This window comes from Selaginella moellendorffii, unplaced genomic scaffold (genome assembly GCF_000143415.4).
Source record: "Selaginella moellendorffii unplaced genomic scaffold, v1.0 SELMOscaffold_47, whole genome shotgun sequence".
Lineage (NCBI taxonomy): Eukaryota > Viridiplantae > Streptophyta > Lycopodiopsida > Selaginellales > Selaginellaceae > Selaginella > Selaginella moellendorffii.
In genome coordinates, this window is record NW_003314308.1 from 1,085,764 (window position 1) to 1,111,338 (window position 25,575).

Here is a 25,575-nt window from a genome sequence, read left to right on the forward strand (position 1 = left end):
GGAAGAAGTGTGGCAGCAAATGGACCAAGCTCCCAGAAGGTTTCTTCGTCATGGCAATTGAGTCTCTCGCGCTACTGGGATAAGTGACCAAAGCTGACCACAAACGTCCAGGCTCGGCTCTTACAAGCACTGGCTCGTCACTTCGCCAAGCAAGGAAACATGAAGAGAGTGGAGGAAATGCTGGGCCTTGCCGATAGATACGAGCTGACACCATCTTTCGGGATTTACAACTATCTCTTCACCAGGTACTTGGCCAGGAAGGACCCCCAGACGGATGAGATTGGCGTTGAAAGTGGTGACCGAAGAGCGAGCAGTGCCATCTTATGCCGCTGTCACGGGATTGCTTCCATATCTAGCAGCGGAGAAAGACGTGACGACTGCCGAGCAAATGGTGCGGAGGTATAGAGGCTGGACGGATGACAACTTCCACAAGCTGCTCCTTAATGTCTATGTAGAAGCTGGGAAAGGACCGTCTCCGGACATAAAGTCGAGGTTCAGGCGCCTTCCCTGCGTTGGTCACGTTGAAGCCAGGCGGCTGGCTATCAAGGCCTTCGTGTTAGAACCATAGCGATTGCTGCGGTGATACTACGACTACTGGTAACTATATCCGTCTCTCTTTTGCCGGCTGGTCCTGACTCTTTTGTTCAAATCCAGGAGTACTTTTCTTCTCTTAGCGACGTCAAACGGACCTCCTCGTAGCTGCGGTTATGCAAGTTCTTATTGAGACGAATGGCCGAGGTCTACAAAACCGAGCAAACCAGCTTGCCTTGGCTGAAGTGATCATCATACAAGCGGCTGCCGATAAGATTTCAAGGAGAAGAGAGCTGTACAGGGAGCTAGAGCTGGCCCGTCCCGAGTGGACGTCTGGAGCTGTCCCCCGAGGCCCACGCACGGTAGTCCTTTTCAAGCTGCAAGGCATCAAACACAAATGATGTTTTACGAAGATGAGAGAATCTGGACAGCACCTGGCTCAAAAATCGAGGAAGCATGACGCGCAGGACTTGGCCGAGCACTTGGTTCCCGGTCGATTCTATCGCTTGGACTGGAATAGCTCGAAAGGCAAAAGGCACCTCTATCGTCACCTGCGAGGATATATTATCAAGCCGGGACTTGCAGCGAGCAACTTTACCTCGATGGTTGCATCCGAGATGAGCTTCCGGGACTTCGGTGATCTGCCGCTGTTCTTCCACGACACTCTATTCTCCATGGACGCTGGAGCACAGCCGAGAGTTACTGACAGGGCCGGGAAGAAATAACGAAGATGCTACCATCATACCTGAGAACTTTTGGTTCTGCGCGACTACTATTGGAGAACCTTCGAGCTGATGAGGATCGGGGTGTTTAGAATTCGACCGTGGGGAGCAGCAGAGAGTCTACTTACAGTGCATGACAAGAGCTTGATGATGCAACCATCGGGCTGTTCTTCGACGGTGACAACGAGCACCGGACAAACTTCGAAGGCGAAGAACTTGAGCTTGTGGACGTAGCACTTGAAGGTATTGTCGTCCACTCTCTCGATACGCTGCGCATCTAACACCGAGTACTGGCTTGCAGGAAGACTCATATACTCGGCTGGGAAGAACGAAGAACAAGAAGGAAAGAAAGATGAGAGGCTTGTCAGGCATGGACATTCTTCGCCGAGTACCTAGAGGGCGATGGGTCTCCTCGAGAAGGTAACTCTCGCTCGCTCGCCCGACTAACCTTGCCCGTGGCTCTGATCTCGCGAGATCGCCAGGGACGTCGACCGCTGCCGCGATTCTCCCGTGCTGCCGCTGCCGCTTCCTCCTCCGCGATGCAAAGCTTGGAGGACCCAGCTTGAGCGCTTCCAATCCAAGCTTTTCGGGAGAAGACAAGGCAATGTGATGGTGGCTCCGAGACTCCAGGGAGGAGAAGAGGCTCCAGCACGCCATGCCCTTCGTGGATTTGCTGGAGAGTTCGATACCTCTGAGAGTTTTAATGGTAAAAAGTTAAAAGTTAAAAAGTAGAAAGGCTTAGATGAATCTTTACCTTTTAGCAAAATAGAATTGTCCCTGGAATATTCTTGACGAAAACTGGGCTTATAAACCCTAAAATATATTTGCGCGATTTCTCCTGAGCTCCAATCGGTGTATCTCAGTGGCTGCGAGTTCACATCGCCGTCCACGACCTTTGCGGCTTGCGCGGCTTCGATCTTAGGGTTTTTGAGAGGCAAGGATTTCCAGCAGCGATCTTCTCTCGTCAGCGCCTTCATCCGCGGCTTCCACAGCGATCTAGGACGATCCACAAAATGTAGGTGCGAACTAGCAATCTAGGATGATCCACAGGAGGATGGAGGCAAGGTCGTGGATTCTGGCGCTAGTAGACGTGAGAATCTAGCCTTGGACGGGGAATCGCCACCAGAGGTTGAGTCTTTTGGCACACCAATCCAAAAGTCTCAGCCATATCCATCTTTGCAGGATCTTGGTCGAGCTCCCAGTCAAATCCTTGGACAAGCATCGCCACTCCAATCCGGACAGTATCAAGGCCGAGCTTGGCGCCGGGGCAGACTCTCCTCCCAGTTCCAAATGGAACGAAGTGGAAGTTTTGGCCAAACACGTCGATGTCCTGCTCGATGAATCGCTGTGGCCGGAACTCCAGAGGCTCTTTCCAGAACTTCCCGTCCATCCCGATCGAGTAGCTGCTCAGGTAGACCAAGGCCCCGGCTGGGATCGTGAAGCCACCGAGCTTGATCGGCCCTCCTTCGACGAGCTTGGGATTGATGAGCGGCGTCACTTGGTGGAGCCTCAGTGTCTCCTTGGCTATGGCCTCCACGTATGGAAGCTTGGGCAGGTCCGAGTCCTCCACAAGCCTTTGCGACCCGACAACGTCGTCGATCTCGCGTCGAGCTCTCGAGAGCTCGGCTGGATGGCGGAGAAGTTCCGCCATGGCCCATTCTACCGAGAGAGCCGAGCTATCAACTGCGCCAAGCAAGATATCCTGCGTGATCTAGCGTCAGGGAGGAGAAATCCAAGAGGAGGAGAACACTTACGAGCAAAAGCGTGATCTTGGTCGTGTCCGAGAGCTCGTCCATGGAGATGAGCACGTCGATGAACGCCATGGGCTCCTCGTCGGTGGTGACAACCCGAGGATTCTCTCGCCGGTCTCGCAAGATGGAGAAGAGGTGGCGATTCAGCTTGTCCGTGAGCTGCTTGTACTGCTTCTCCAGGCCCTGGACGTCCAGCCACCGTAGCCAGGGGATGTAATCGCTCACGTTGAAGATCCCGACCAACCTTATTGTCTCGACGATGGCTCGCACGAATTCCTGGCTGGATCCACAGAAGGAGCGCTCGCCGAAGAGCCTGTAAGCTATGATGTTCATGTTGAAGTCGTGGAACTTTTCGCGCAGGAGCACCGGATTTCCCTGCTCGTCGCGGATGGATCGAGCGAGGCGGTGCTGCTCTTCCCGGCGAATCCCATCGCAGATCCTCAGCCGCGCCGGCGATAGCAAGTGAGTGTTGATGAGTTTCCTGTAGAGCTTCACCTGTGGAGTGTAGGAACTGAAGATTATGCCGCTGGAATCGTTGCCAAAGTACTTGCTACAGATCAGCGAAGGTTTCGACGAACACTGGAGGCTGTGGAGCTTGAATATCTCGCTGGCTGCTCGCGCGGAGCTGATGATCACGGCGGAGGCCCTGCCGAGCTTCAGGTGCATGACGTCGCCGTGCTTGCGAGAGAGCTTTTGAAGGGAGATGTGAGGGAGCGAGCCGAGCCTGTGGAGGCTGCCAATGACGGGGAGATTGAAGGGGCCGGGAGGGAGACGATCTCCATCGCGTCTTCTTCCTCTTCTAGAGCCAGCGAAGTACAAGAGGGGCATCAAAGCGACCAGCATCAAGGCACACAAAGTTGCAAGATCCATAGCTTGGAAGAACACAAATTTTTGGTGAATCTGGAAGAACACACTCTAGCTAGAACTGTCCAGAGATATAGATTTCTCACTGGCTTTGCATCATTGGAAAGTACTGTTCCCGAGCACACGGTATCAAAAAAAATCTAGAGCTTTGACTAGAACAGTCAACTCTAGTCCAATAGTGGTCAACGTAAGTTATCGCACGGTCTGGATGATTCTCGCAGCTCCCGAGATCGTGGAAACTTGCTGTGGAACACCCAGCTACCACTCGAGAACAAGTGTACGTAAGCTCCAGCATCCTTGGAGCTGCGCAGCTCAAACAGCTTCTCGATCGCGAGCGATGCCAGATCCCTGTTCTTGTGAGCCTTGCAAGCAGCGGCCGCCAAGCACGTCCACTCCATCGCGTCTGGCTCGAAAGGCATGCTCTCGATCAGCTCCGCGGCATCGCCCAGGAACCCGGCTCGAGCGATGAGATCGACCAAGCAGCAGTAGTGGAACTTGGTAGCATCCAGACCGTGGTCGACTCGCATCGAACGAAACAGGGATCGGCCAGTGTAAGCGTCTCCACCATAGCTGCAAGCCACCAGGACACTGACGAAGGTCGTCTCGTCGGGAGAGCACTGCCAGCAGCACCTCATCCATCCAAAACTCTCGAGTGCTCGATCGGGATGCCCGTTCTGGGCGTAGGAAGCGAGAACAACGTTCCACGAGACCAAGTCGTGCTCTTCGGCCGTGTCAAACAGGCTCCTCACTCGCTCGAGATGCCCGTTCTTGGCATAAGCGACGAGCATAGAGTTCCAAGACACCATGTTTCTCTCTGGCATCGTTTCAAAAACCTGTCTTGCTTCGTCAACATAGCCGTCGAGAGCGTAAGCGCAGAGAATCGCTGTCCAGGAGACGAGATCCTTCCTCTCCATCCCATCAAAGAACTCTTTTGCGAGCTCCAACCTTCCGTGACGAACATACGCGGAGAGAAGAACGTTCCAGGAGAAGAGATCCCACTCTGGAAACCGATCCAACAGGATCCTTGCCTGCTCGAGATCTCCCTTGGAAGCATAGGCCGAGAGCAGCGACGTCCAGGAAACGATGTTGGTCTCTTCCATCTCATCGAAGACGGTTCTCGCGTCGTTGAGTCGGCCGTGCCGGACGTAGCCCGATAGCATCGTCGAGCACGAAACGATATCTCTTTCCGGAACACCGTGAAACAGCTTCTCTGCTTCTTCCAGATATTCGTTCTCGGTGTTTGCAGCGAGCATCGCCGACCAGGAAACTAAATCTCGCTCCGGCATCTGGATGAAGCAAGCTCTAGCTTCGTCGATGCAGTTCTTCTTCGCGTAAGTCACCACCATGCTCGTCCAGGAAATCAAGTTCCTCTCTGGCATTGAATCGAAGATGTTCTTGGCCTCGTCGACAAGTCCCCGCTGAGCATAAGCCGCGAGAATGGCGTTCCAGGAAACCATGTTTCTCTCTTGCATGGAATCAAACACTTGCTTTGCTTCGTCCAGATGCCCGTTGCGAGAATAAGCTGTGAGCATTGCCGTCCAGGCATACAAGTCCCACTGTTCCATGGCGTCAAAGATCTGCTTCGCTTGTAGCAGCTGCCCCGTCTGGGCATAAGTCGACAGCATCACCACCCAAGAGCAAACGTCCTTGCAAGTGATCGTTTGGAAGAACTCCCAGGCTTGTTCAATGCTGCCGAGCTTGGCATATTTCTGGAGGAGCTTGTTCGAAAGGTGCGTGTCACTGCTTAGAAGGTGGCGTAATCGAGAGCGAGCCTGGCGTGTCATCGAAAGGCTTGTGCACGAATCTATCAACGCGACGGGATTGATCAACGCCAAGTTGGCAGCGTTCATCATCTTCCTGGGTCAAGAAATTAAAAAAAAATTCGTCAGTAAACCATGAGGAGTTTGCTAGTAAAGAACTCCAACCTTTACGCGTCTCTAGCATTTCTTCTTGAGAATGTAAACATCAGCCTCCTCAAAAGCGTAGTCGGGATGGAGCTGGGAACGATCGACTTTTTCGACGGCGAATCTCTCTGGACAAAGCCTCCAAAACAACTCGTGAGCCTCAGGTGATCTCACCTGGTATCCCAAAAGAATCAAACTGTCCGGCCCAGAGACATCGCTCATCGTTTGTAGCAAAGGCTCCACTCCATTCTCGATATATACCACATCCGCCGCGATCACCACGTCGAATGGAGGCTTCAAGCTCTCGATTTGTTGCTTGTTTCCCCAGTTAAGCTGTGCCACCTTCTCAAGAAAAAAGACAACAAAATATGTGTTAGAACGAAGCCACGAGCAAAGACAACGAAAACAAAGAAAAGTAGAAATGAAAGATCACTAGAGAGAGCGAAGAACGAAGGAAAGAAGTGTGTGATCCATCTAGATTACAAGTGAGAGGAAAAAATGCTATCGATCGATCGCTCATACCTTTACTTTCTTCTTGGAGGAGAGCGATGTCGCAAGGACATTCTTCTTCACATTCCTCTTGAGCGTGGAGAGAACCGGCGGCACATCCGTGAGCAGCACCTGGCCGAGGCCCAGCAACGCCAACGCCAGGCCAGCGCCGCCACACCCAGCCCCGAGCTCAATCCCCCGCTTGCCCTGGATCCTCTCGCGAATCCCGCCCTGCCGCTCCGCCCATTTCGCCAGCACTAGCGAGCACGGCCACACCGTCGTCCCGACGTGCATCGATCCATTGTCCTGCTCCATGGCGATCTCCTCATTGCCGATCGCGAGCTTCACCACTGGCCACGACGAATATTTCATCGCATTCTCACAATAGCCCTAATAGTGACGTGTCATCCCATCCAATGTGGCTGCCACATATGCGCCACGTATGAAATAGAATATTCGTACGAAAAAGTATTTAAACTTGTAAAGCATTGGAGAGCATCACATAAGAGGTTGCTTGGGAGGTGTCAAACTCGAGAACTTTAGTGGCTGCGCAGCCACCCAAGAGTGAATCGCGTTGGACAGTGGAAGCTCCAAGCATGGCACCCCATGCCTCGAGATTTGGCTTGCAAGGCATAGAGTGGATCACATCCTTGGCATTTTGGAGCTCCCCGCATCGCCCAATGACATCTACAATGCAGGCATAGTGTTCTTGAGATTGGATCACTCCAAAGTCGTGGTGCATCGAGGAGAAGAGTTGGATGCTTCGGGTTATGAGACCCAAATGGTTGCAAACCGTGAGAAGGCTCAAAAATGCGACACTGTCTGGGATTGCGCCACGCAAGTTGAGCTCGAGAAACACCTCTACAGCTTTTCTTGGGTGGCCATTCTGGGCATATGCTGCGAGCATTGCGTTCCAAGAGACAAGATCATGATCAAACATCGTGGCAAATGTTTTTTCTGCTTTTGCCAAGGCACCGGCTTGGACAAAAATTGTCAGCAATACGTTCCATGAAATGGTATCCCTTTCTGGCATTTCATAGAACATAGAGAGTGCTTCTTCAAAGTTCCCATTGCGTCCCAAACCGGCAACAATGATATTCCATGTCACCAAATCCCACCTTGGCATTTGGTTAAAGAGCTTTTGAGATTCATTGATGTGCCCACAATGGGCATATGCCGCAATCATGGAATTCCAAGCACCAGTGTCTCTGAAAGGCATCTTTTCAAACATAATTCTTGCTTGCTCTAACAACATATTTCTTGCGTAAGCTTGTAACATTACAGTCCAAGTTACAAATGTTGGATCTTCTATTTGGTCGAAAATAATCTTTGCTGAATCAAGATCTCCTGCATCGGCATAAGCTTGAATCATGCTTGTACGTGCAACTACATCGGGTTCAGGCATCATGTCAAATATCCCTTTTGCTTTTCTAATGTTTGAAACTGTGACATAAGACGCTAACATAGCATTCCATGATACATTATTCTTTTCCGGCATACTCTTAAACATCTCTTCTGCAGCATCTAAATGCCCTGATTTGGTACTTGCTGTGAGAATTGCGGTCCAAGTTATGACGTTCCAAACTGGTGCACTCTCAAACATTTTTTTTGCTTCAGTAAGGTTTCCATTTTGCGCATAGGCGTCAATCATGGCTGTCCAGGTAACCACATCTCTGTATGGCATTGCATAAAAAATAAGCTTTGCCTGTTCCAAATACTTAGTTTCGGCATATGCAACAAGCATGGTGGTAAAAGTTAAGATATTTTTTTCTTGCATTTTATCAAACAAAACCTTTGCCTTGTTAAGATGGTCATTAAGTATATAAGCCTGGATCATTGCGGTGCATGATACCACAGTCACCTCTGCCATCTGCTGAAAGAGATTATTTGCCTTTTCAAAATGCCCAGTTGAGGCATATGCTGTGATGATAATCGTCCAGGAGACATCGTTTCTGTTCTTCATTTTTTCAAATATTTCTTGAGCTTGGATCAAATTTCCATTGTCTGCATAGGCAGAAATCATCGAATTCCAAGCAATTGTGTTTTGAACTGGCATTTGCGTGAAAGTCTCTAGCGCTTGTTGAAGATAGCCATTGCGGGTATACACTTGGATCATGATGTTCCACGAGAAGAGATTGGGCTGAGGAATTCGATCGAATGCTGCTTTCGAGTCCTCGACACTTCCACATCTCCCATACATCTCCACCACCAGATTCGCCAAATACCTGTTGTGCCTATGCACACTCTCCAGGATTTGGGCATGAACTCTTCTACCCTCACTCAATTTTTTTGAAGTTCCACACTGCCGGAGGAGTACAGCAAAATGATCCTGCTCCACTCTATGTGAAGATTCTGACATATTTATACGGGTTAGAAGCGGATTTCTATGACTTCTACATATGTTTAAAAGAGTCGAATCGAAATAAATTTTAACACATGATCATCATATGATCATAGTGATGGCGCATCAAAATCTTCTCTCCAGACTGTAAAGATCCAATCGTGAGGTATGATTACACATAAGGCAACCTTAGAGCCTTGCAATTCGTCTCGATTGTACTTCATAACAGGCTCAGAAGGACTCGGGATACCACCCTACAAAATTAAGCATAAAAAATGGTGCTCATAATGAACTACGTACCAGATACTGTAGAATCAGCGGCACGACTTTCTCTGGAATAATCTTGCCAACAATCGCAATAGTAAAGGCAGAAGGATCTTTTAAAACAAGAATCAAAGAAAGCGCACGCCCTCGGAGGATCAACTTTGCGAAGATCTATTACAGTAATGCAAGGAAATGTCCGTATTTGGAAGACGATGAGCAAACGCCTTGGTTTGCAAGAGGATGCTTGTTCTTCTCCGCTGCAAATTTGGCACGAACTTCCTGAAATGGGATTTCACTACGCAAGCTATAGCTGAATGGAAAGAGGCCGTCCTAAAGGATTCGACGATCACAAAAGCCTCTCATGATGACACATTCAAGAAAAAGATTCTTCATGAGCTTACGTCCAATGGTACTATTATCAAACCCACAGAAACTCAAGAAACACCTCTGCGAGACAGTATCTCCTACGATCTCCTAGAAGGATAGGCAGCGCTCGGTTTCTGATAGGGAAGAGCGGGAGAGTGTCCAAAGTCAAAAAATTTGCTATTATCTCTTTTAAAGGCTTATTCTCAAAATACTAGGATCATATCGTATCCAATATAATTAGTTGTAAATCTTTTCTTAAACCTTATATAACTTGTGGCATTGTTTTAAAAGAGAGCTTGATGTGAGGGTTTTGGTGGAAAAATGACGTCTCTCTTCATCTTATTTGGGTTCCTAGCTTTGTCAACGGTTATTGCTGTAAGAAATTTCCTTACATGTTCATTATCTTATACATTGATTTGTAGGTTGAGGATAGTCGCGTTTATATCGTACATTTGGGCCATACTGATGGAACAAAACATCCAGATGCTATTACCGACACACATAATTCATTGCTTGCCACAGTTCTAAACAAGTACGAATTTGTTTATCTTTGTTAGTAAATTATTTCTTTTTAATTTTTTTACAGACCAAGTTATGAAGCGAGAGATCATATTATTTACAGTTACAAACACACTATTGATGGATTTGCTGTCAGGCTTACCACCAAGCAAGCAAAACACATGTCTGGTAACAATATCACTTCTATTAAATCTTATATTTTTATTTTGTCTCTTTTAAATGCAGAGCTTCCTGATGTTGTGTCTATTCATGAAAATCGCGTCCGTAAGCTTCACACTACTCGCTCTTGGGATTACATGGGGGTGAGTGGAAGTACAAATATGCCTCTATTTTCTAGCAGCAAACCTCTATGGGAACTAGGAGAATATGGAAAAAATGTGATAGTTGGGATATTAGACACAGGGGTTTGGCCAGAATCTCCAAGCTTTAACGACGATGGTATGGGCGAAATCCCCAGTAAGTGGCGAGGGATATGTCAAGAAGGAGATGCCTTCAACTCTTCACACTGCAACAGGCAAGTATCGTAGTAACAAAGTTTGCTGATAACAAATCTCTCAAATATATACAGGAAGTTGATTGGAGCACGCTACCATTTGAGAGGGTATTTGGAGGGGTTGTCAAAGAAAGAGAAGAAGGTTCCAGGAATCTTATCTGCAAGAGATGACGACGGCCATGGGACACACACAGCTTCCACTCTCGCAGGCAGATTGGTCCAAAACGCCACAGTTGTGGGGAGATTTGCCCAGGGAACTGCTGCAGGAGGAGTTCCAGGGGCGAGGGTTGCAGCATACAAAGCTTGCTGGGGGGGAGACGATGGGTATTGCCATGAGAGTGATTTGATTGCTGCGATGGATCAAGCAGTGCACGATGGAGTGGACGTTATATCAATTTCTAATGGAGGTGAGGAATATGCTAATGACGTGGTAGCTCTTGCTGCTCTTTCCGCGGTCAAGAAAGGTGTCACCGTTGTGGCTTCTGCTGGAAACGAAGGCGTCAAAGGAATGGGCAATAGTGACCCATGGCTCATCACAGTTGGTGCTAGTAGTATGGATCGATGGGGATCAGCTCGATTATCTTTAGGCAATGGCACGACTTTCACGGTTTGTTTCTCTTTTGTGTCCATGGCTGCTTTGTTTGCTAACTCTTTCTGTGTCTAGGGTAAATCCAGACTTTCCATTGGTACAGAGAGCTTTCTTCCACTGGTTCCGGGTTATGAAGTAAACGCACCAGAGTCTACCACACAAGACAGGTTTGAAAATTTCATTATCAAATTAATCCTGCAAAGTGTTAATAAGTGTCTCTTGTTTCAGCTTGTACTGCATGGATTATTCTTTGGACCGTGAGAAGGTCCAGGGAAAAATTGTCCTGTGCATGCGAAAGCGTGGTAAAGATACCCTTGCTCAAAGCACTGAGGTGAGGGATGCTGGTGGTGCCGGCATGATCTTGTATGAAGATGTTAAAGACGAGCAAGAGCTGATGGATTATTGGCATTACGTGCCCTCTATACACATCTCAGCAAAGGATGCTCTCGCAGTATTTTCGTATATGAATTCGTCAAGGTTTGATATTAGTACAATTTAAAACTGTGATTTCTAACTTTTATGTTTTTGTTTTCTAGTAATCCACGAGCATATATTTCTGGATCAGATACAAATTATGGTGCCAAAGATGCTCCCGCCATGCCTGACTTTTCATCTAGAGGCCCTAGCAAGGTTTATCCAGATATTATCAAGGTAATCAGATATTACTTTTTCTCTAATAATAAAAAAACTGGTGATTTGCAGCCGGACATCACAGCACCTGGTGTTGATATTTTAGCAGCATGGCCTCCAAATGTGGATTTGGGTGAAGGCAGAGGACGTGGAAATTTCAACTTCCAGTCTGGAACTTCAATGTCATGCCCTCATGTTGCTGCTGTGGCTGCACTCTTAAAATCATACCACCAAGATTGGAGCCCTGCTGCAATTAAATCTGCAATATTAACAACAGGTAAGGTGGTACTTTCAATCAATCACTAAGATAGATTCTTATCATTTTGTATATCCCAGCTTATATTGGTAATGGGCTCGTGAATGGAACACCAAATGATTTTGGAAGCGGTCATATCAATCCAAACGCGGCAGCACATCCGGGTCTGATCTACGATCTTGACTACAACCAAATCCCAGTGAAAGCTTTTGGCGCCAACAAGATCCTGAGCAACCTCAACTTTCCGTCGGTAGGAGTCTCCCGGTTCCACACGAAGTACACCGTGAAGAGGACTGTGACAAATGTCGGAGACGATCGAGCAACGTATCGCGTGACCATCGATCCTCCTCCGGGGATTGCCGTCACGATTACTCCACAAGTTTTGGAGTTCACTCGCAAAGGGCAATCCCAATCGTTTCTAGTGGATCTGAGGCTCAAGACGAAGGTGGCGAAGAGCAAGCTCCATCGCGGATATATATTTGGCTCCTTTACATGGAAGGATGAGAGGCACACAGTGAGAAGCCCAATTGCCGTGCGCTACGCATAGTTTATCACAAACAAGATCACAAAAGCCTGGAGCTTCCAAAAATTTCTTTCCAAATTTCTGTGAGATTCTCCTACCTCGATCTTAAATCCTCCAAGTATGCGTGTAGCTTTGCCTGAAACTCCTTGCTCTTCTCAAAGTTCTTCTTCCGCTTGACGGCTTTCTACCAGAACCAAATTGGAAACCATGGCAGGCCATTCGAGCGTCAAAAAATTAAAGACACAAACCTCTTCTTGCAAGCAGCGCACCAGCTCGAGCTTGAGATCGTTGCATTTCCCCCAAAACTTGGCCGCAGGGTGATCCTCGTGGCAGCGCAGGAACAATGTGATGATCTGAGGAAGAAAAACCCTATGGGCTGATCGAATCGATTCATGTATCGCTCACCTCGGTGCAGAGCGGATGCTTGTGAAGAACGAGTGGAGGATGCATTTGCTCACAAGCCCTAATTCTCCCACACGAAATTAATGTGAGCCGTTGGATGTAAACACAGAATATCCTAGACACTTGGTTTTTTCTCGATGAGCAAGATTTAAGGATTGCTAGAGCGATTTGATCAGTGAAAAAAACTACCAGGTAAGAGAGTGTGGATATATGTGCTCCAATTTAGCACGAAGCTTTGGATTCTTGAAGAAGCAGACGAGGAAAAGGTCGATTTTTTCGTACTGAGGCTCACACTTTCGAGGCAAAGAAATCTGTGGTAGCGCAAGAGCACGGTGATAATCTGAGAGATCGGAGTAAGAAGCTGGTAAGATCAACTCAAAGTCGCTTACCTCGGCGCACTGCCGTTGATTGTATGGGACGGGAATCATCACATATCATTTTAGAGAACCCGTAGCTCTGCTAAGAACATGGTGCAGAAATCCAGAAATGTGAAGAACGGGCCCTCGAGCTTTTGCAGATCCAGCAGGTATTTCTCTTCGTGCATCTTATAAAGCTACGAGATACCAGTCCAAGTTAGCATCGAACTCCAACAAGACTTTCACTTACTTGGACCTCGAACTTGACAAGATTTCGTCGACCCTGTTCCACAATGTCCGCAGCAGCAGTAGCAGCAGCGACAGCAATGCGCTCGTGCAATGGCTCTGAGATCATTGGAGATCCAGGCAAGCTGCAGGGAGCTTTCGATGGTGGAGCAAACGTCCACCGGCACTTTACGTTGTAGTGACCGAGCTTCTTCCAGCTTACGTCCAGTTCTTGCAATACCTTAAGTACCTCGTTCATTATCTCTCTCGGATGCGCTCGAGACTGTCCACCAAGGAAATGAAATAAAATCAATGGACATTCGAGAGAAAAGATTACCTGCAATCCCAGAGCCCAGCGTCTCTCGGCTTGAAGACGTGGAACTTCGAGCAAAGGTGAAGTAGTAGAATGCACACGGCTCATTTGCCGGGATTGAGGGGCAAAAGACTGCGGGAACGCTCTCGCCACATCCTATGTTCCAGCAACGTGCTTGGTGATATCCATTTTTTACACGACTGCGACTTACCTGAACTTCCGAAAGCTCGTTGCCATTGCCTCCAGTGCGCTTTCTATTGTCCAGCATGAGATAATACGTAACAGTTGCCTGGGAAGTCGAAGGAAATATTAGAATCCATGCGCACACAAAAAAATATAGCATGTACTCACTGGATTTTGCACTCGGTTGCGAAGAGAATCTATAAGTTGGCCCTTTTCAAATCCCAGTCTCGCAACTTCATTTGCGATATCTTCATCAATCTGTGCGACACCAAGTGCAGGTGCTTTCAATCTTTACACACAAGTGGCAACTTTACCCGCTTGGCTTGTTCGGCCGAGTCCAAGGGTGGGACGGCAAGATACCGAGGAAGATTAACTTGAAACCACGGGTGTTCACGAATCTCCGCAACTGTCATCCGCTTCATCGGATCAACCAGTAACATTCGCGGGATTAAGTCTTTCGCACCAGAAGAGAGATGACTTGGAAGTGTGTAGATGCCACCCTGGGAATAAACAAGAAAAAAAAAACATTTAAGACTTCTTGTTGTCTGACTGATTCACCTTGATTTTCTTGAATAGATTTGGAATGTTTTCGTCGTCAAAGGGAAGGCTGCCACAGAGAAGTGCGTATAGTATCACCCCACAGCTCCATACGTCTACTTCTGGTCCAGCATAGAGCTTACCGGAAATCACCTGTGATTGAGAAAGACAACTTAGAATGACGAGCCTATGACAAAACTTATCCTGATATACTGACCTCTGGAGCAGCATAGTTCGGACTTCCACAGCTTGTTTTCAGAAAGTGACCGTCTCGCATAATGTTGCTCAGGCCAAAATCCGCGATCTTGACACTGCATTTGGAGCCGAGAAGCAAATTCTCCGGCTTGAGGTCACGATGAACGACCATGTTTCTATGACAGTACTCAACACCCGAGATAATCTATACCACCAGCAAGACTAGCATGTCAAAAACACGATCCATAAACACACACTCAATGCCAAGAAAAAAACGAGACATTTTTTTCTCGTACCTGCTGGAAGAAACAACGAGCTTCGTCTTCCTGGAGTCGACCATTCTCAACAATGTAGTCGAAGAGCTCCCCCGACTTGACAAACTCCATCACCACGAAAATGTCGGTGCTCGTCTCCACAACTTCATACAGCCTGATGATGTGAGGATGCATGAACAGCCTCAATATCTTGATTTCTCTGCGCACTGCATCGATTGAAACACAGGAAATGAGAAAAAAACTATTTTTTTCTCATACCTTTCTCTTCCATGTCCATGGCTCTAATCTTCCTCCGATTAAGAATCTTGATAGCAACCTTGTGGCCTGTGAGTACATGCTCCCCGATCTTCACCTTGCCAAACGAGCCAATTCCCAGCGTCTTCCCGAGCTTGTAATGGAGAAATTCGGTCCTCCTCGCGGATTGCTGCTCCTGCTGCTGATCCATCGCCTCCTCGCTGTGGATCGCCCAAGAACTAGCTAATCGATCGCACGCATTCTGCGAGGAGAGGGCTCTTCAGCTGAAATCCCGCCCCTGGCGCTTCCACACGAGCCCCAAACCCTAGAAGAAACAAGAATATGCCACACCCATATCCGACGGCCGTGATGCCGCCACGCCGCCCATGATACAAACGCGAATATCCGGAGCGTACACTGGAGCCATTAATCGGATTTGAGGCGTCTTTGAGATCCGTGGAAGAATTTTTTTGAAAATTTGAATCTCCTGTCATTGCCCTTTGTTGTGTGTGCCGGAGAGGAAAGGAATGGCGCTGGGGCGCGCCCTTAGGAGGGACGCCGCGAGGATCCAGGCGATGGAGGCGCCGTGAGGCTGGATGCGCCGCGCGAGGTGAGGAAAAGGCTTTTGGCCGGGGGAGCGCCAGGTTTTTGGCGCCGGGGCTCCAAAACCCTCGATCGCCCCTGTCCCATCCTAGGTTAAGATTCCCGCTCGCAGCATCGGTGGAGCTGGGGCGCCGGGGCTGGATCTAGCAGAGGGTTTTGGGATTTTCGAATAGCCGCCTTTTTCTTCGTGTGGAGATTCCAAGCTTTTTAGACGCATTAGGGGCAGGAGCGGGGGAATAGTGGGCGCAAAGAAACGATAGAGCCGACCATTTTAGAGGGCGACCATGCAGCTAAATGGGATTAAGGCCGACCAGTTTGACAAGGATGAGAAACCTGGTAAGTCCCTTTTGCTTTGTGTTTTCTTTTCACTGGTTCTTTGTCTTGGGAGAACAGTGATCCCAGCGCACCTTGATATGAATGGTAGCAGCCTCGTTACTATGCAAGGCCCGGGAAAGCTTCCACTCTACTCGAGCTCGAGGTACATAGTCTGTTGGGCTTCTTAGTTTCATTCTTGAGTTTTCTGGTTTTATTTTTCTTTTTCCTTCTTGGATAGATTGTCAAGAACATCGCAGGCGTTACCGTCGTCACAAGTCCCGCCTGCTCAACCTGGAGAACCTGGTCGTAAGCCAGTTCGGCAGCTCAACTTTTCCTCCATGTAAGAGCATTTTGCCTTCTAGTTTTAAGACGATGGCTGATCCTAGTTCTTATAGACTACCAAGGCCGCCGGTCTACGAGCTCAAAGAAGTTGCGGCCAAGAAGTGCAAGCAGTGCAATTGTAAAAACACTCGGTGCTTGAAGCTGTAAGTTCATCTATTGTTTTTCGTCGCTTGTACAAGTACTGAAAGAGTTTTCCTTTTTTACATCAGGTATTGTGAGTGCTTTGCCTCTGGGACTTATTGTGATGGTTGCAATTGCCTTAACTGTTGCAATAACGTCGAGAACGAGGCAGTAAGACAAGAGGCAGTGGAGGTAACTTTGGAACGAAATCCAAATGCTTTCAGGCCTAAAATTGCAAACACGCAACATGCGATTCGCGACAGTGCGGTAAGTGCCTCGGGCATAGATTCAAATTCGTTTATAACTGGTTGTCTTACAGGACGACATGAGATTGGGAAAACATAACAAAGGATGCAACTGCAAAAAGTCTGGGTGCTTGAAGAAGTATTGCGAATGTTTTCAGGCCAACATTTTGTGCTCAGACAACTGCAAGTGTGTCGACTGCAAGAACTACGACAGCAGCGACGAGAGAAGAGCACTATATCAGCCAGATTACAGCCAAAGTACATACCACGGAGGACCACCTCCCTATACAACCTCTGCAACGGGCTCACTGGCCTGCGTCTCTTCTTCTCCCATGCCTGCAAAGAAGAGAAGGACAAGCGACCTTGTCTTTGTTGGCGAGAGTCTGAAAGTGCAGCAACCAATTTACAGAACGTTACAAGGAATCCAGGTACGGTACTTAGCCAGTATCGAGATTTTCAATCCTAATGCTTAAACCTGTTTTGCTGCAGGACGCAAAGCTTTCTGGTTCCATGCTCCCTCCAAACTCATCCCTTTCGGCAAAAACCATTCAAACGTACGGCCGTTTTTCTTTTCCTTTTTCTCTTGGCATTAATTTATTCCTACGTTCCTTGCGTAGTTCTCTCTTGGCAGGCGTAGTACAACCAGAGACAGTTTCTGATCTTTGCAATCTTCTGGTCATGGCGTCCGCTGAGGCTGCTAAAGCGATGATCGGTAACACTATTTATGCAAGCTTGCAATGCACCGTTCTTATATCTTTCTTTGGCTTGCAGCCTCTGGCCCTGTCTCGAAGAGGCCTGCGGAAAATGGACAAGAGGCTGGCTCTGGACAGGGTGACGAAGATATCCGAGAAAAGCGACCAATGTCACCGGGAACACTAGCGCTGATGTGCGACGAGCAGGATCCACTCTTCACCCCGGCCACGCACGGGGACTACGACAAAGAGCTGGCTGCCGAGCAAGAGCGTCTCATTCTCGAAGAGTTTCGTGACTGCCTCCGGAAGATCATCACTGTCGGCAGGAAGCGAGGTACACTGCTGAAGTTCTCACAAACTTTGGTTTTAAACTTTCCTTTTTCCATTTGCAGCCACTCTATTATCTACAGAAGCCGCAAGGAGCGAGCTTTTGGCAGCGACTCTTCAAAAGAATCGCGAGTCCCCGGGTGTAGCAGCACAGGCAGATAGTCCTGCTTGGACACAAGATAAGAAACCCACTGTAAACGGCTAAACTCATTCTTTTTTTCTCTGTTAATTCGATTCCAGTCGAGTTTTCTATAGCGACTTGGTCTTGAAATTATTCAAGTGATCGTTTCCATAAATAAGAACACACAAGGAGTGAATCACGGCTCTGGCTGCATCTTCTCCGTTTCCTCTCTGATCGACTGGAACAAGACCGACGAGAGGTAACGTTCGCCAAAGCTTGGAAGAATCACCTGCATTGTACGCTCTCAATATCATCTCCAGAATGGCAACTAGTACACAACTTACCACAATGAGCTTGTTCTCATTCTCGGGTCTCTTCGCAATCTGGATCGCAGCTGCAACAGCAGCTCCAGATGAAATACCAACGAGCAGTCCTTCCTTGAGAGCAAGCTGCTTTGCCATCTCGACTGCGTCGTTGCTAGAGATCTCCACGACCTCGTCGAGAATTCCGACTTCCAAGATCCCGGGAATAAATCCAGCTCCCATTCCTTGAATCTTGTGAGGTCCTGCAAGGTGAGAAAATGGACGAGGTGGTGATTAAAATGCACAGAATTGACAACCAAATACCTGGTTTGCCACCGGATAAGACGTTGCTCTCAGTTGGCTCCACACCAACAATCTGAAACTCTTGCATGAAAAACCAAAAGCTAGAGAGACGATTGCTTCCTTACTTTGATATTCGGGTTCTTGTCCTTGAGATATCGTCCAGCACCAGTCACAGTACCGCCAGTTCCAATCCCCGAAACAAAAAAATCGATTTTTCCTCGGGTGTCTTCCCAGACCTCTGGTCCCGTGGTTTCAAAGTGAATCTGTAGCAAAAGAGAAGAGAAAGTTATGTGGTAGAAAAGAATTGATAATATCTTACTTTCGGATTAGCTGGGTTCTCAAATTGCTGAAGCATGTACGCATTTGGTGTCTTGCTCACAATCTCTTCAGCCTTTGAGACAGCTCCCTTCATGCCTTTGGCAGGATCAGTGAGAACCAGCTCGGCTCCAAATGCCTTGAGTAGAACTCGGCGTTCCATGCTCATCGATGCGGGCATGGTGAGGATGAGCTTGTAGCCCTTGGCCGCAGCGATGAACGCCAGACCAATCCCAGTGTTTCCACTCGTAGGCTCCACGAGAACGCTCTACAGGAAACAAACAGGAGAGCCAACCAAGTTTGGACGAGAAGACCAAGAAATTTTGTTTGTTTTCTACCTTTCCAGGAGAAATGGCACCTTTGGCCTCGGCATCGGAGATCATGCTCAATCCAATTCGGTCCTTGACACTGCAGCAAGGCTCCATGATCTCCAATTTCGCAGCGATGTTCGCGACGCATCCTTCCACCACGCTGTTGAGATAAACCATCGGCGTCTTCCCAATCAGCTAGAGACAAAGAAGTCAAACAAAGAAAAAATTGGATGAGATAATGCAAGCAAGAATGCCACGATCCAAGAAATTGGTACCTGGGTGACATCCTCGGCGATGTTGAGGCCGCCCTCACCCGCGGCCGGAGCTGGATCCTTGGCCAGGCTAGCCCGCAGATTACCTCCTGGAAATGCCGATCGGAGCGCCGGCGATGCGCGGCGCCTCAACACGCCGGGCGGCGCCGCCACGCCGTCGCCGTTGCCAACGCCTAGCGCCTTCAATCCGGTGTCCATCGCTGCCATGGATTGCTCGCCCTGGAGACCGTGACCCTTGGAGAGCTCTTGGGCCATGGCAAGCGCTTATAAAGCGCCCAAACAAGAAACTTGAATAGAATTTGCCCTGCGCTTTCGAAAACATTGAGGCACGACTTAGCGAAATATTCCCTTCCAATAGAATGTTCTTACAAAGAATATCCATATTCTTTGATAAGAAAATGCCATCTTCTGGTCGTGAAGGCGGAGGGAGAGGTCGTTTGCAATGCCATCTTGCACGTCAATTTGTTAGATTTATTAATTATTGAGGCATCTCTCAGCCCCAATCATGGCTCACTTTTACACTCTAAAGAGCTCAAACACAAAGCAAATAGGGTGGAAACTTAATCTGGTATTTCACCCTCCTTTCAACACTCACAGAACTTTTGGGGTCACTAGATTTCCTTAGCAGGTGTGTTCGAGCACTGGAATGCACTATAGCACACAAGACACACCAAGGAAACAATGGTGAAACTCTCACCACAGGATATTGCAAGCCTCAAACCAAACACACAAAGATATGGAAGTTGTTATCATACTTTTAAATATGTTGGTAGACACCTTAGGTGAGGCCTAGCCTGCCTCATGATTTCTCAACGCTAGCTTACATATTGCCTATGCCATCATCCTCCATACTCACTTGGATCCTAATCACAAATGCCCAATTCCAAATCCCTCTTGGGCATCATTGAAGATAGCCAAACCCTATACCACAAATTTTGTTGAGCTGGAGCTGACGGCACTAGCACTGTCTTTGATTGCAACACAGCGTTCTTCCTAAGACTGAAATTTCCCAGCCAAGGCTTCACTCAGACGGCCAAAGACGGTTCTTCCTGAATGGCTCAGCCTGTCTGTCGCAAACCCCAGCTCATCGCCGGTTTTGTTCTACTCCAAGCTCTCTCAGCTCCAGTTCCTGTCGAGATTGTTCCACAGCAACGACAGGAGGCTCCGCAGGAGCTTGATGGATCTGCAGAGTGGTATTTCTCAAAGATACATACACAGCATGACTGCTTGCATTTCTTTTCCTCCCGCCTAGAGTTACTTAGCAGGCTACGGGTTGTAGACGCAGACAGTTCCTGAAGGCGGGCGTCCTGAAGTACTTGAAACGAGATGATGCTCCTCTTCCTCGGTCCCTGTTCTTACGGGCTGTAGATGCAGACTGCCTGGACATTGAGGTGGTGCACGCTTGTTGGAAGTTCCAGCCAGTTATGACGCTTGAGATGGAGAGCAACAGGCTTTTCCAGCATCGAGCACGTCACCGCGCGCATGACTAGCAGATCGCCACCTTGTAGAGGCCAGTCGACCAAGTATGCTGGACACTGTACTGTCTCGTCCTCTGCAAACTGGAACTGGTCCAGGGTTGCCCACGCTACCGGATTCCAGTGACGCCCGCCGCCTTCTTCTTCCAGCTCCAGCAATACAATGGCCCCGTCGCACTGGCCAAGCACCATCAGCTTGTGCCCGTACCGGAACGGATCCACTCTACAGTAAGAGTAGCGGCCTTGAAGACCCTGTGGCAGCGGGAAGTCGTTCCAAGCTTTGGCACCGGGAATTGGAATTGCAGTCCAGGCCTTAGAGCGAGTATCATAAGCTTGCAACCTGCTACCTGGAAAGATGAGGTCCCCGGTAAGATCAGCCGTCAGTATGCCGCTATTAGTGGACTCGTTCCAGACTTGGGAGCTCGAGTGCCAAGTATAAACGGTGAAACGTCCAGATCGTATGCGCCTGCAGAGCACGTGAATGCTGAAGTGCTCCTGGTCGCCTCTCATTTCCAGCTTAACCTGACCCCAGGTGTGCGCCATGACAGGAGAGTTGCTATCGCGCTCTACGGCGGCCATGTTGAGAGCGGGGAGCTCATGTTGAAATCCGGTGCGAGGATTGCAAACGGCCACCCGCAACTTCCATCGGTAGAGCGAGTCAGACAAGATGTCGTTCCTGTGAAAGCCACACAGCATGCCCGAGGATGAGGCCATAGGAATGAAGCCCGGGGGCAACAGCCTGTTTGACACCACTCCTACCAGCTGCTCCTCTGGATACCAGGCCAGCACAGGCGGCCATGAGAGCCTGTCTTGGAACCTGCCATGAGACCCTGTCATGAGCAAAAGGACGCACTCCTTCCCTTTGGCTAAGATGTCCAGCTTTGGCAGATCGCTCAAGATACTGATTTCCGACGCCTTGAAGCCTCTATGATGTCGCCTCACCTTGCTGCTCTTCCTCGGCTTAGCGCCGTCCGCCATGCTGCTCCTCTTCATTGCAAACCCTAAGGGAATGAGCAGTTTATAAACTTTTTTGAATACCTAGTGTTGCCATAAATAATTATATTACCTCAGGGGGGGGCAATTGGAATCAAATTTGATACCAACTAGAATGGTCAACGGGCGATTTCAAACTTCAAGCTCAGACATTGGAGCGTCCTAATACCAGCTAGCCACCATGGCTTTCACAATCTTGTTTTGAACTCATTCGCTTTCACTAGAATACCCTGCAAACCATTATAAACATGAAAAATGTGTGAAGTACTCACCATAGTTCGCACTACTGAAACACTGTCCCTCTTCTTTCGGGTGCCTAATCATCCATTGCCTCTGATATCCTCCCTTCGCTCCACATCGAAAAGCTGATCATAATAAGCGCTTGTACTCTCAGGAAAGTGTCCAGTCCTCTCTCATCCTTTCTCCATTGCTTGGTTTCTGGCTGCCAAGTTAGCTATCTGTCACTTGCGGCATCAAAAGATCACAACAAAACTTGCCTCACCTCGCTGACAGCCATCTCAATCCATTCCCATTTTGCTCGAACTTTGGCGCTACTATGGTCGATCGAGTTGGCTTGGCCGCAGGAGTGGCTTTCATCGCTCCTTCCGCTCAAACTCATCAGATTTTTTCCCCAACCTCAGCCACCAGATAAGTCATTGCCTGGACAGATGCTCTAAAGCGACGCAAAGTGAATAGAGTCCCTAGAACGAAAGGCATGCTGCTCAGAGAATACCTCGAGATAAAGGGACGAGCTTGCGAGCTGTGCTTACAGCTTTGTACACTGCCAGCTCGTCGTTTCCGTCAACTCTGATGCTTGTCATGCAATAGCCTCGGCCTCTCACCGCTATTCCATTGCCTGGAGCATTCAAGAAGTTGTCAAGCAAACTAGATGGATAGAGTGCTTGCCTTTGTACTGCGCGAATGAACACGTGAGCGCTCTTCTTGACCTCAATAGTAGGATCTGTCTGGTCCACCTGGCATGCAGGAAGTGGAAAACAAGAATATAAGGAAATAAAAAATAAAAAAATGTAAATAACCATACTTGCAGAAGTAACCGTTCTCTGAAACAGCGGTCTCGCTGCTACTTGCGAGCAGGAAAACCAGCCTTAGTTAGCTTTCGATCCTGGTAGCGTTCTTCTAAAAAACCACCAGTCACTACTAACCCTCTAAAGAATGAGGTTGATAGACAGTGGTGGAGACACCAATGTCTTTTAGAAGATTCACGATGCCTTTCGAGGCCATCATGGATTCTGGGGCTCTAAATCCCCAGAAAAGGACGACCAGAGGAAGGAGGAAAGTGGACAAGCCGAACCTGCTCATGATCAAGTTGCTGCTGCTGCTGCTGACGTATCTTTAAAGGCTGGAGAATTACCACATTTTACTCGTTTATTTTGTTAGGATGACCACGGGAATCTCTTGGTGACTGAGTTTAACCATCAAGTCTTGTCGATTCAAGAAATGCCACAGCTTCCGTGCTCTGTGGATGTTATAGTAGAGGATGATCTTGTCGATGTTTGCAAGCCAGGTGAGCTTGTTTCTATCATCTAATCTAAAGGGGGCATCAACGGTGTTTTCAGGTGAGACTCTCCAGCTGACAAAGCTGCTTATGCTCCACAAATGAATATCTCAAAAATATTCGAACCATTGGAAACAGAGAGGATTCGTTTAATTCACTTGCGGAGTCGCTTGCACCTTCAACATGTGGTCATTCCCTGATCAAGAAAGCCATGCTTCTTTTGCTTATCGGTGGACTGGATCTAGAAATGGCACGCATACGTGGGTGAGCATCTCGTACGGAACGCTATATAGTTTCTCTAAGGTTATTTTGTTGCAGTGACATCAGTGTCCTCCTGGTTGGGGACCCTTGTTACGAGCAATTATGAGCATTGCACCATTTGCAATTTCTACTACTGCCCAAGGATCGTCTCAGCTGCTGTAACATCCGATCAAGAGACTGGTAGGCCTTTTTAATGTTTTCTCAAAACTTGTGGCTTGACTCTTTTCATCCTCAGGTGAAAGACGCCTTGAAGCAGGAGCAATGATGCTGGCGGAAGGTCCGTGGTCTGTATAGACGAGTTTGACAAACTGAGCGACATTCATCACGTTGCCATTAAGGTATGGAACAACAAACAGTCACGATAGCCAAGGCTCGTTGCAGTGTCGTGGCTGCAGCGAATCCTATCTATGGAACTGTAAGTCTTGAACGCAATACTGCAGTATGATCGATCACTTACTCCTACAAATACTATCGGGCTTCCGGACTCTACTGTCACGATTCGACTTATTGTTTATTGTGCTTGATCAAATGGATGCAGATAGTGACCGCCAAATTTCTGAGCAATGCACCGTTTTCGAGCACCCGGCGAAGGCGGAGGTAAATAGCGAGGCCAGTATTTTTTGGAATAATGACGGTGGCTTTTCAGGTCTGCCAGGCGGTGCTGCAAGAAATGTCGAGGATGATGAGCATGAACTAGGGACTACGATATTTGTGAAGTATAATCGTTTCCTGCACGGGGCAAACAAGTTTTTGAAGTTCATAAATTCTGCCAAGACTCACGAACCAAAGCTAACTGAATGAAGAGGTAAGTCTCTCCCTCTGGCGTCGTTGGTACTTTGATTCGCATGCTTTGCAGGCCTTACGCAACTATGCGAATTCGTAGTTCTGACTTACGTGAATAACTGGGTTCACTCTCCCATGTTTTCTCCAGATATGAGGCACTTTGCCAAGCATGCTTGAGACCATGGTACGTCTTTGAACAGCACACTCAAAGCTCAAGTCAAGTATGGTGTTTATTCCTCACGAATGACATGATAACTTCGTGTCTCTTTTTTGCAGGTGCTGAAGGAGGACTTGAAAGCAGCTCTAAGAGTAATGAGATTTGCTACATATGACGAAGAGCTAAACGAGATGGAAAAGCGAGAGAGGAACGAAAACAGGATGCGGAACAGAAAAGCCCCAGGTACACAGAGGTATGTTTGATCAGTCCTTATCTGCTCTTTTGCAGGTGGCACAGCTGAGCCTCCAATAACAAGGTCCATTTTATTCACATTTAGGAGTATTATTATCAGTGCCGAACTATTCTTTTCCCAGTGATTGGAGACGCCACAGACACTCCTCAAAGCGTTCAAGCTCCAGAAGATGTCACGGTGTCACAATTCTCAAAGATGGTTCGTTTGAAAGGTTGTTGTTTATCTATGTTTCCAGGATTGACGAGTTTAATCCCAAACTAGGACAACATCTCCAGTTCAATTGATTGGAGTGCATCTCACGAAGGATGGCACCATTCTCACCCGGGAAATAAGAAAATCTAGGAAGAATATTCTAGGGAATATTCCTTAAAAGGTTCTCTGTAATATTCTCTAGAATGTTCTTTAAAATATTCGCATCCCCAACACCACTTTAAGTCCCATCAACACATTTTTTATTAGGTCAACGCCATCAGGAAGACACAGGATTTGGTACTCAAGGGGGATGCATTGGTGATGCATCCAGAGCGCCAGGCACAAGCTCAGAGCCCGAGGCAGGCAAGAGTAGTAGCCAATCTACAGGTGAGAGCAGCTAGTCATGCTTAAGCTGGGAATTCTCCCCCACTCAGTTTGTTTTTGTCGCTCAAGTCATAGCCATTGTTGTTGTTGGAATTCCTCTGAAAAGACTCCTAGCCTCCTTGGCAGCCATAGCAAAAATGCCATTAATTTTTTTGTCGACATTCTTCTTCCAGCCAGATTATCCATTAGTGGGAGTGGCGGGATCACAAGAACCAAAGGCAGTCTTCTTCCATAGATCATCCATCAGTGGCAGTGTTGGGAATAGGGAACGTGGCAAGCTTGGTAGCAGTGCCTCTTGGGCTCTTGTGATCTTGCCACTCCCACTGATGGA

At 48.1% G+C, this 25,575-nt stretch overlaps 10 protein-coding genes and 1 pseudogene across 11 annotated transcripts; 3 read left to right on the forward strand and 8 right to left on the reverse strand.

Annotated features, from left to right (window-relative positions):
- Window positions 1-675: 675 nt before the first annotated feature.
- Window positions 676-2,025, reverse strand: LOC9657989. The gene is made up of 6 exons (XM_002981172.2): window positions 1,646-2,025; window positions 1,382-1,572; window positions 1,277-1,322; window positions 1,130-1,212; window positions 966-1,082; window positions 676-908 (listed from the first exon to the last, which is right to left on the reverse strand). Exons 1-6 carry the CDS (start codon window positions 1,908-1,910, stop codon window positions 837-839), a joined length of 774 nt encoding a protein of 257 aa, XP_002981218.1. The 5' UTR covers window positions 1,911-2,025; the 3' UTR covers window positions 676-836.
- Window positions 2,026-2,256: 231 nt separating this feature from the next.
- On the reverse strand, window positions 2,257-4,037 carry LOC9647015 (flavonoid 3'-monooxygenase). The gene is made up of 2 exons (XM_002981173.2): window positions 3,008-4,037; window positions 2,257-2,955 (listed from the first exon to the last, which is right to left on the reverse strand). The coding sequence occupies exons 1-2, from the start codon at window positions 3,872-3,874 to the stop codon at window positions 2,335-2,337; spliced, it is 1,488 nt and encodes a 495-aa protein (XP_002981219.2). The 5' UTR covers window positions 3,875-4,037; the 3' UTR covers window positions 2,257-2,334.
- Window positions 4,029-5,837, reverse strand: LOC112350247 (pentatricopeptide repeat-containing protein At4g02750-like). The gene is made up of 2 exons (XM_024686094.1): window positions 5,794-5,837; window positions 4,029-5,721 (listed from the first exon to the last, which is right to left on the reverse strand). Exon 2 carries the CDS (start codon window positions 5,719-5,721, stop codon window positions 4,051-4,053), a length of 1,671 nt encoding a protein of 556 aa, XP_024541862.1. The 5' UTR covers window positions 5,794-5,837; the 3' UTR covers window positions 4,029-4,050.
- LOC9647016 (protein N-lysine methyltransferase METTL21A) lies at window positions 5,795-6,633 on the reverse strand. Its single transcript, XM_024686096.1, has 2 exons — window positions 6,295-6,633; window positions 5,795-6,114 (listed from the first exon to the last, which is right to left on the reverse strand). Exons 1-2 carry the CDS (start codon window positions 6,631-6,633, stop codon window positions 5,806-5,808), a joined length of 648 nt encoding a protein of 215 aa, XP_024541864.1. The 3' UTR covers window positions 5,795-5,805.
- A 95-nt stretch (window positions 6,634-6,728) lies between these two features.
- Window positions 6,729-8,461, reverse strand: LOC112350236 (pentatricopeptide repeat-containing protein At4g02750-like). Its single transcript, XM_024686074.1, has one exon. The coding sequence runs from the start codon at window positions 8,459-8,461 to the stop codon at window positions 6,734-6,736; it is 1,728 nt and encodes a 575-aa protein (XP_024541842.1). The 3' UTR covers window positions 6,729-6,733.
- A 645-nt stretch (window positions 8,462-9,106) lies between these two features.
- On the forward strand, window positions 9,107-11,769 carry LOC9647017 (subtilisin-like protease SBT5.4). Its single transcript, XM_024686075.1, has 5 exons — window positions 9,107-9,275; window positions 9,977-10,214; window positions 10,320-10,883; window positions 11,062-11,284; window positions 11,536-11,769. Exons 1-5 carry the CDS (start codon window positions 9,107-9,109, stop codon window positions 11,767-11,769), a joined length of 1,428 nt encoding a protein of 475 aa, XP_024541843.1.
- Window positions 11,770-12,165: 396 nt separating this feature from the next.
- LOC112350271 (COX assembly mitochondrial protein 2 homolog) lies at window positions 12,166-12,728 on the reverse strand. 2 transcript variants are annotated; one of them, XM_024686173.1, is made up of 4 exons: window positions 12,648-12,728; window positions 12,491-12,595; window positions 12,341-12,426; window positions 12,166-12,256 (listed from the first exon to the last, which is right to left on the reverse strand). In XM_024686173.1, exons 1-4 carry the CDS (start codon window positions 12,690-12,692, stop codon window positions 12,208-12,210), a joined length of 285 nt encoding a protein of 94 aa, XP_024541941.1. In that variant the 5' UTR covers window positions 12,693-12,728; the 3' UTR covers window positions 12,166-12,207. The 2 variants fall into 2 exon arrangements, with proteins under 2 accessions (XP_024541941.1, XP_024541942.1); XM_024686174.1 differs by having other exon boundaries at window positions 12,175-12,292.
- LOC9657990 (SNF1-related protein kinase catalytic subunit alpha KIN10) lies at window positions 12,725-15,298 on the reverse strand. Its single transcript, XM_024686172.1, has 11 exons — window positions 14,987-15,298; window positions 14,750-14,934; window positions 14,476-14,658; window positions 14,280-14,411; window positions 14,036-14,221; window positions 13,890-13,979; window positions 13,750-13,827; window positions 13,563-13,694; window positions 13,251-13,508; window positions 13,034-13,197; window positions 12,725-12,984 (listed from the first exon to the last, which is right to left on the reverse strand). The coding sequence occupies exons 1-10, from the start codon at window positions 15,171-15,173 to the stop codon at window positions 13,084-13,086; spliced, it is 1,545 nt and encodes a 514-aa protein (XP_024541940.1). The 5' UTR covers window positions 15,174-15,298; the 3' UTR covers window positions 12,725-12,984; window positions 13,034-13,083.
- A 157-nt stretch (window positions 15,299-15,455) lies between these two features.
- Window positions 15,456-17,885, forward strand: LOC9647018 (protein tesmin/TSO1-like CXC 5). The gene is made up of 10 exons (XM_024686138.1): window positions 15,456-15,901; window positions 15,959-16,043; window positions 16,119-16,220; window positions 16,276-16,365; window positions 16,432-16,609; window positions 16,662-17,015; window positions 17,077-17,141; window positions 17,205-17,299; window positions 17,359-17,613; window positions 17,672-17,885. The coding sequence occupies exons 1-10, from the start codon at window positions 15,850-15,852 to the stop codon at window positions 17,809-17,811; spliced, it is 1,416 nt and encodes a 471-aa protein (XP_024541906.1). The 5' UTR covers window positions 15,456-15,849; the 3' UTR covers window positions 17,812-17,885.
- LOC9657991 (cysteine synthase) lies at window positions 17,803-19,545 on the reverse strand. The gene is made up of 7 exons (XM_002981176.2): window positions 19,234-19,545; window positions 18,986-19,153; window positions 18,652-18,915; window positions 18,458-18,595; window positions 18,354-18,405; window positions 18,072-18,292; window positions 17,803-18,016 (listed from the first exon to the last, which is right to left on the reverse strand). Exons 1-7 carry the CDS (start codon window positions 19,483-19,485, stop codon window positions 17,924-17,926), a joined length of 1,188 nt encoding a protein of 395 aa, XP_002981222.2. The 5' UTR covers window positions 19,486-19,545; the 3' UTR covers window positions 17,803-17,923.
- A 3,396-nt stretch (window positions 19,546-22,941) lies between these two features.
- LOC9647020 lies at window positions 22,942-25,271 on the forward strand (annotated as a pseudogene).
- Window positions 25,272-25,575: the final 304 nt, after the last annotated feature.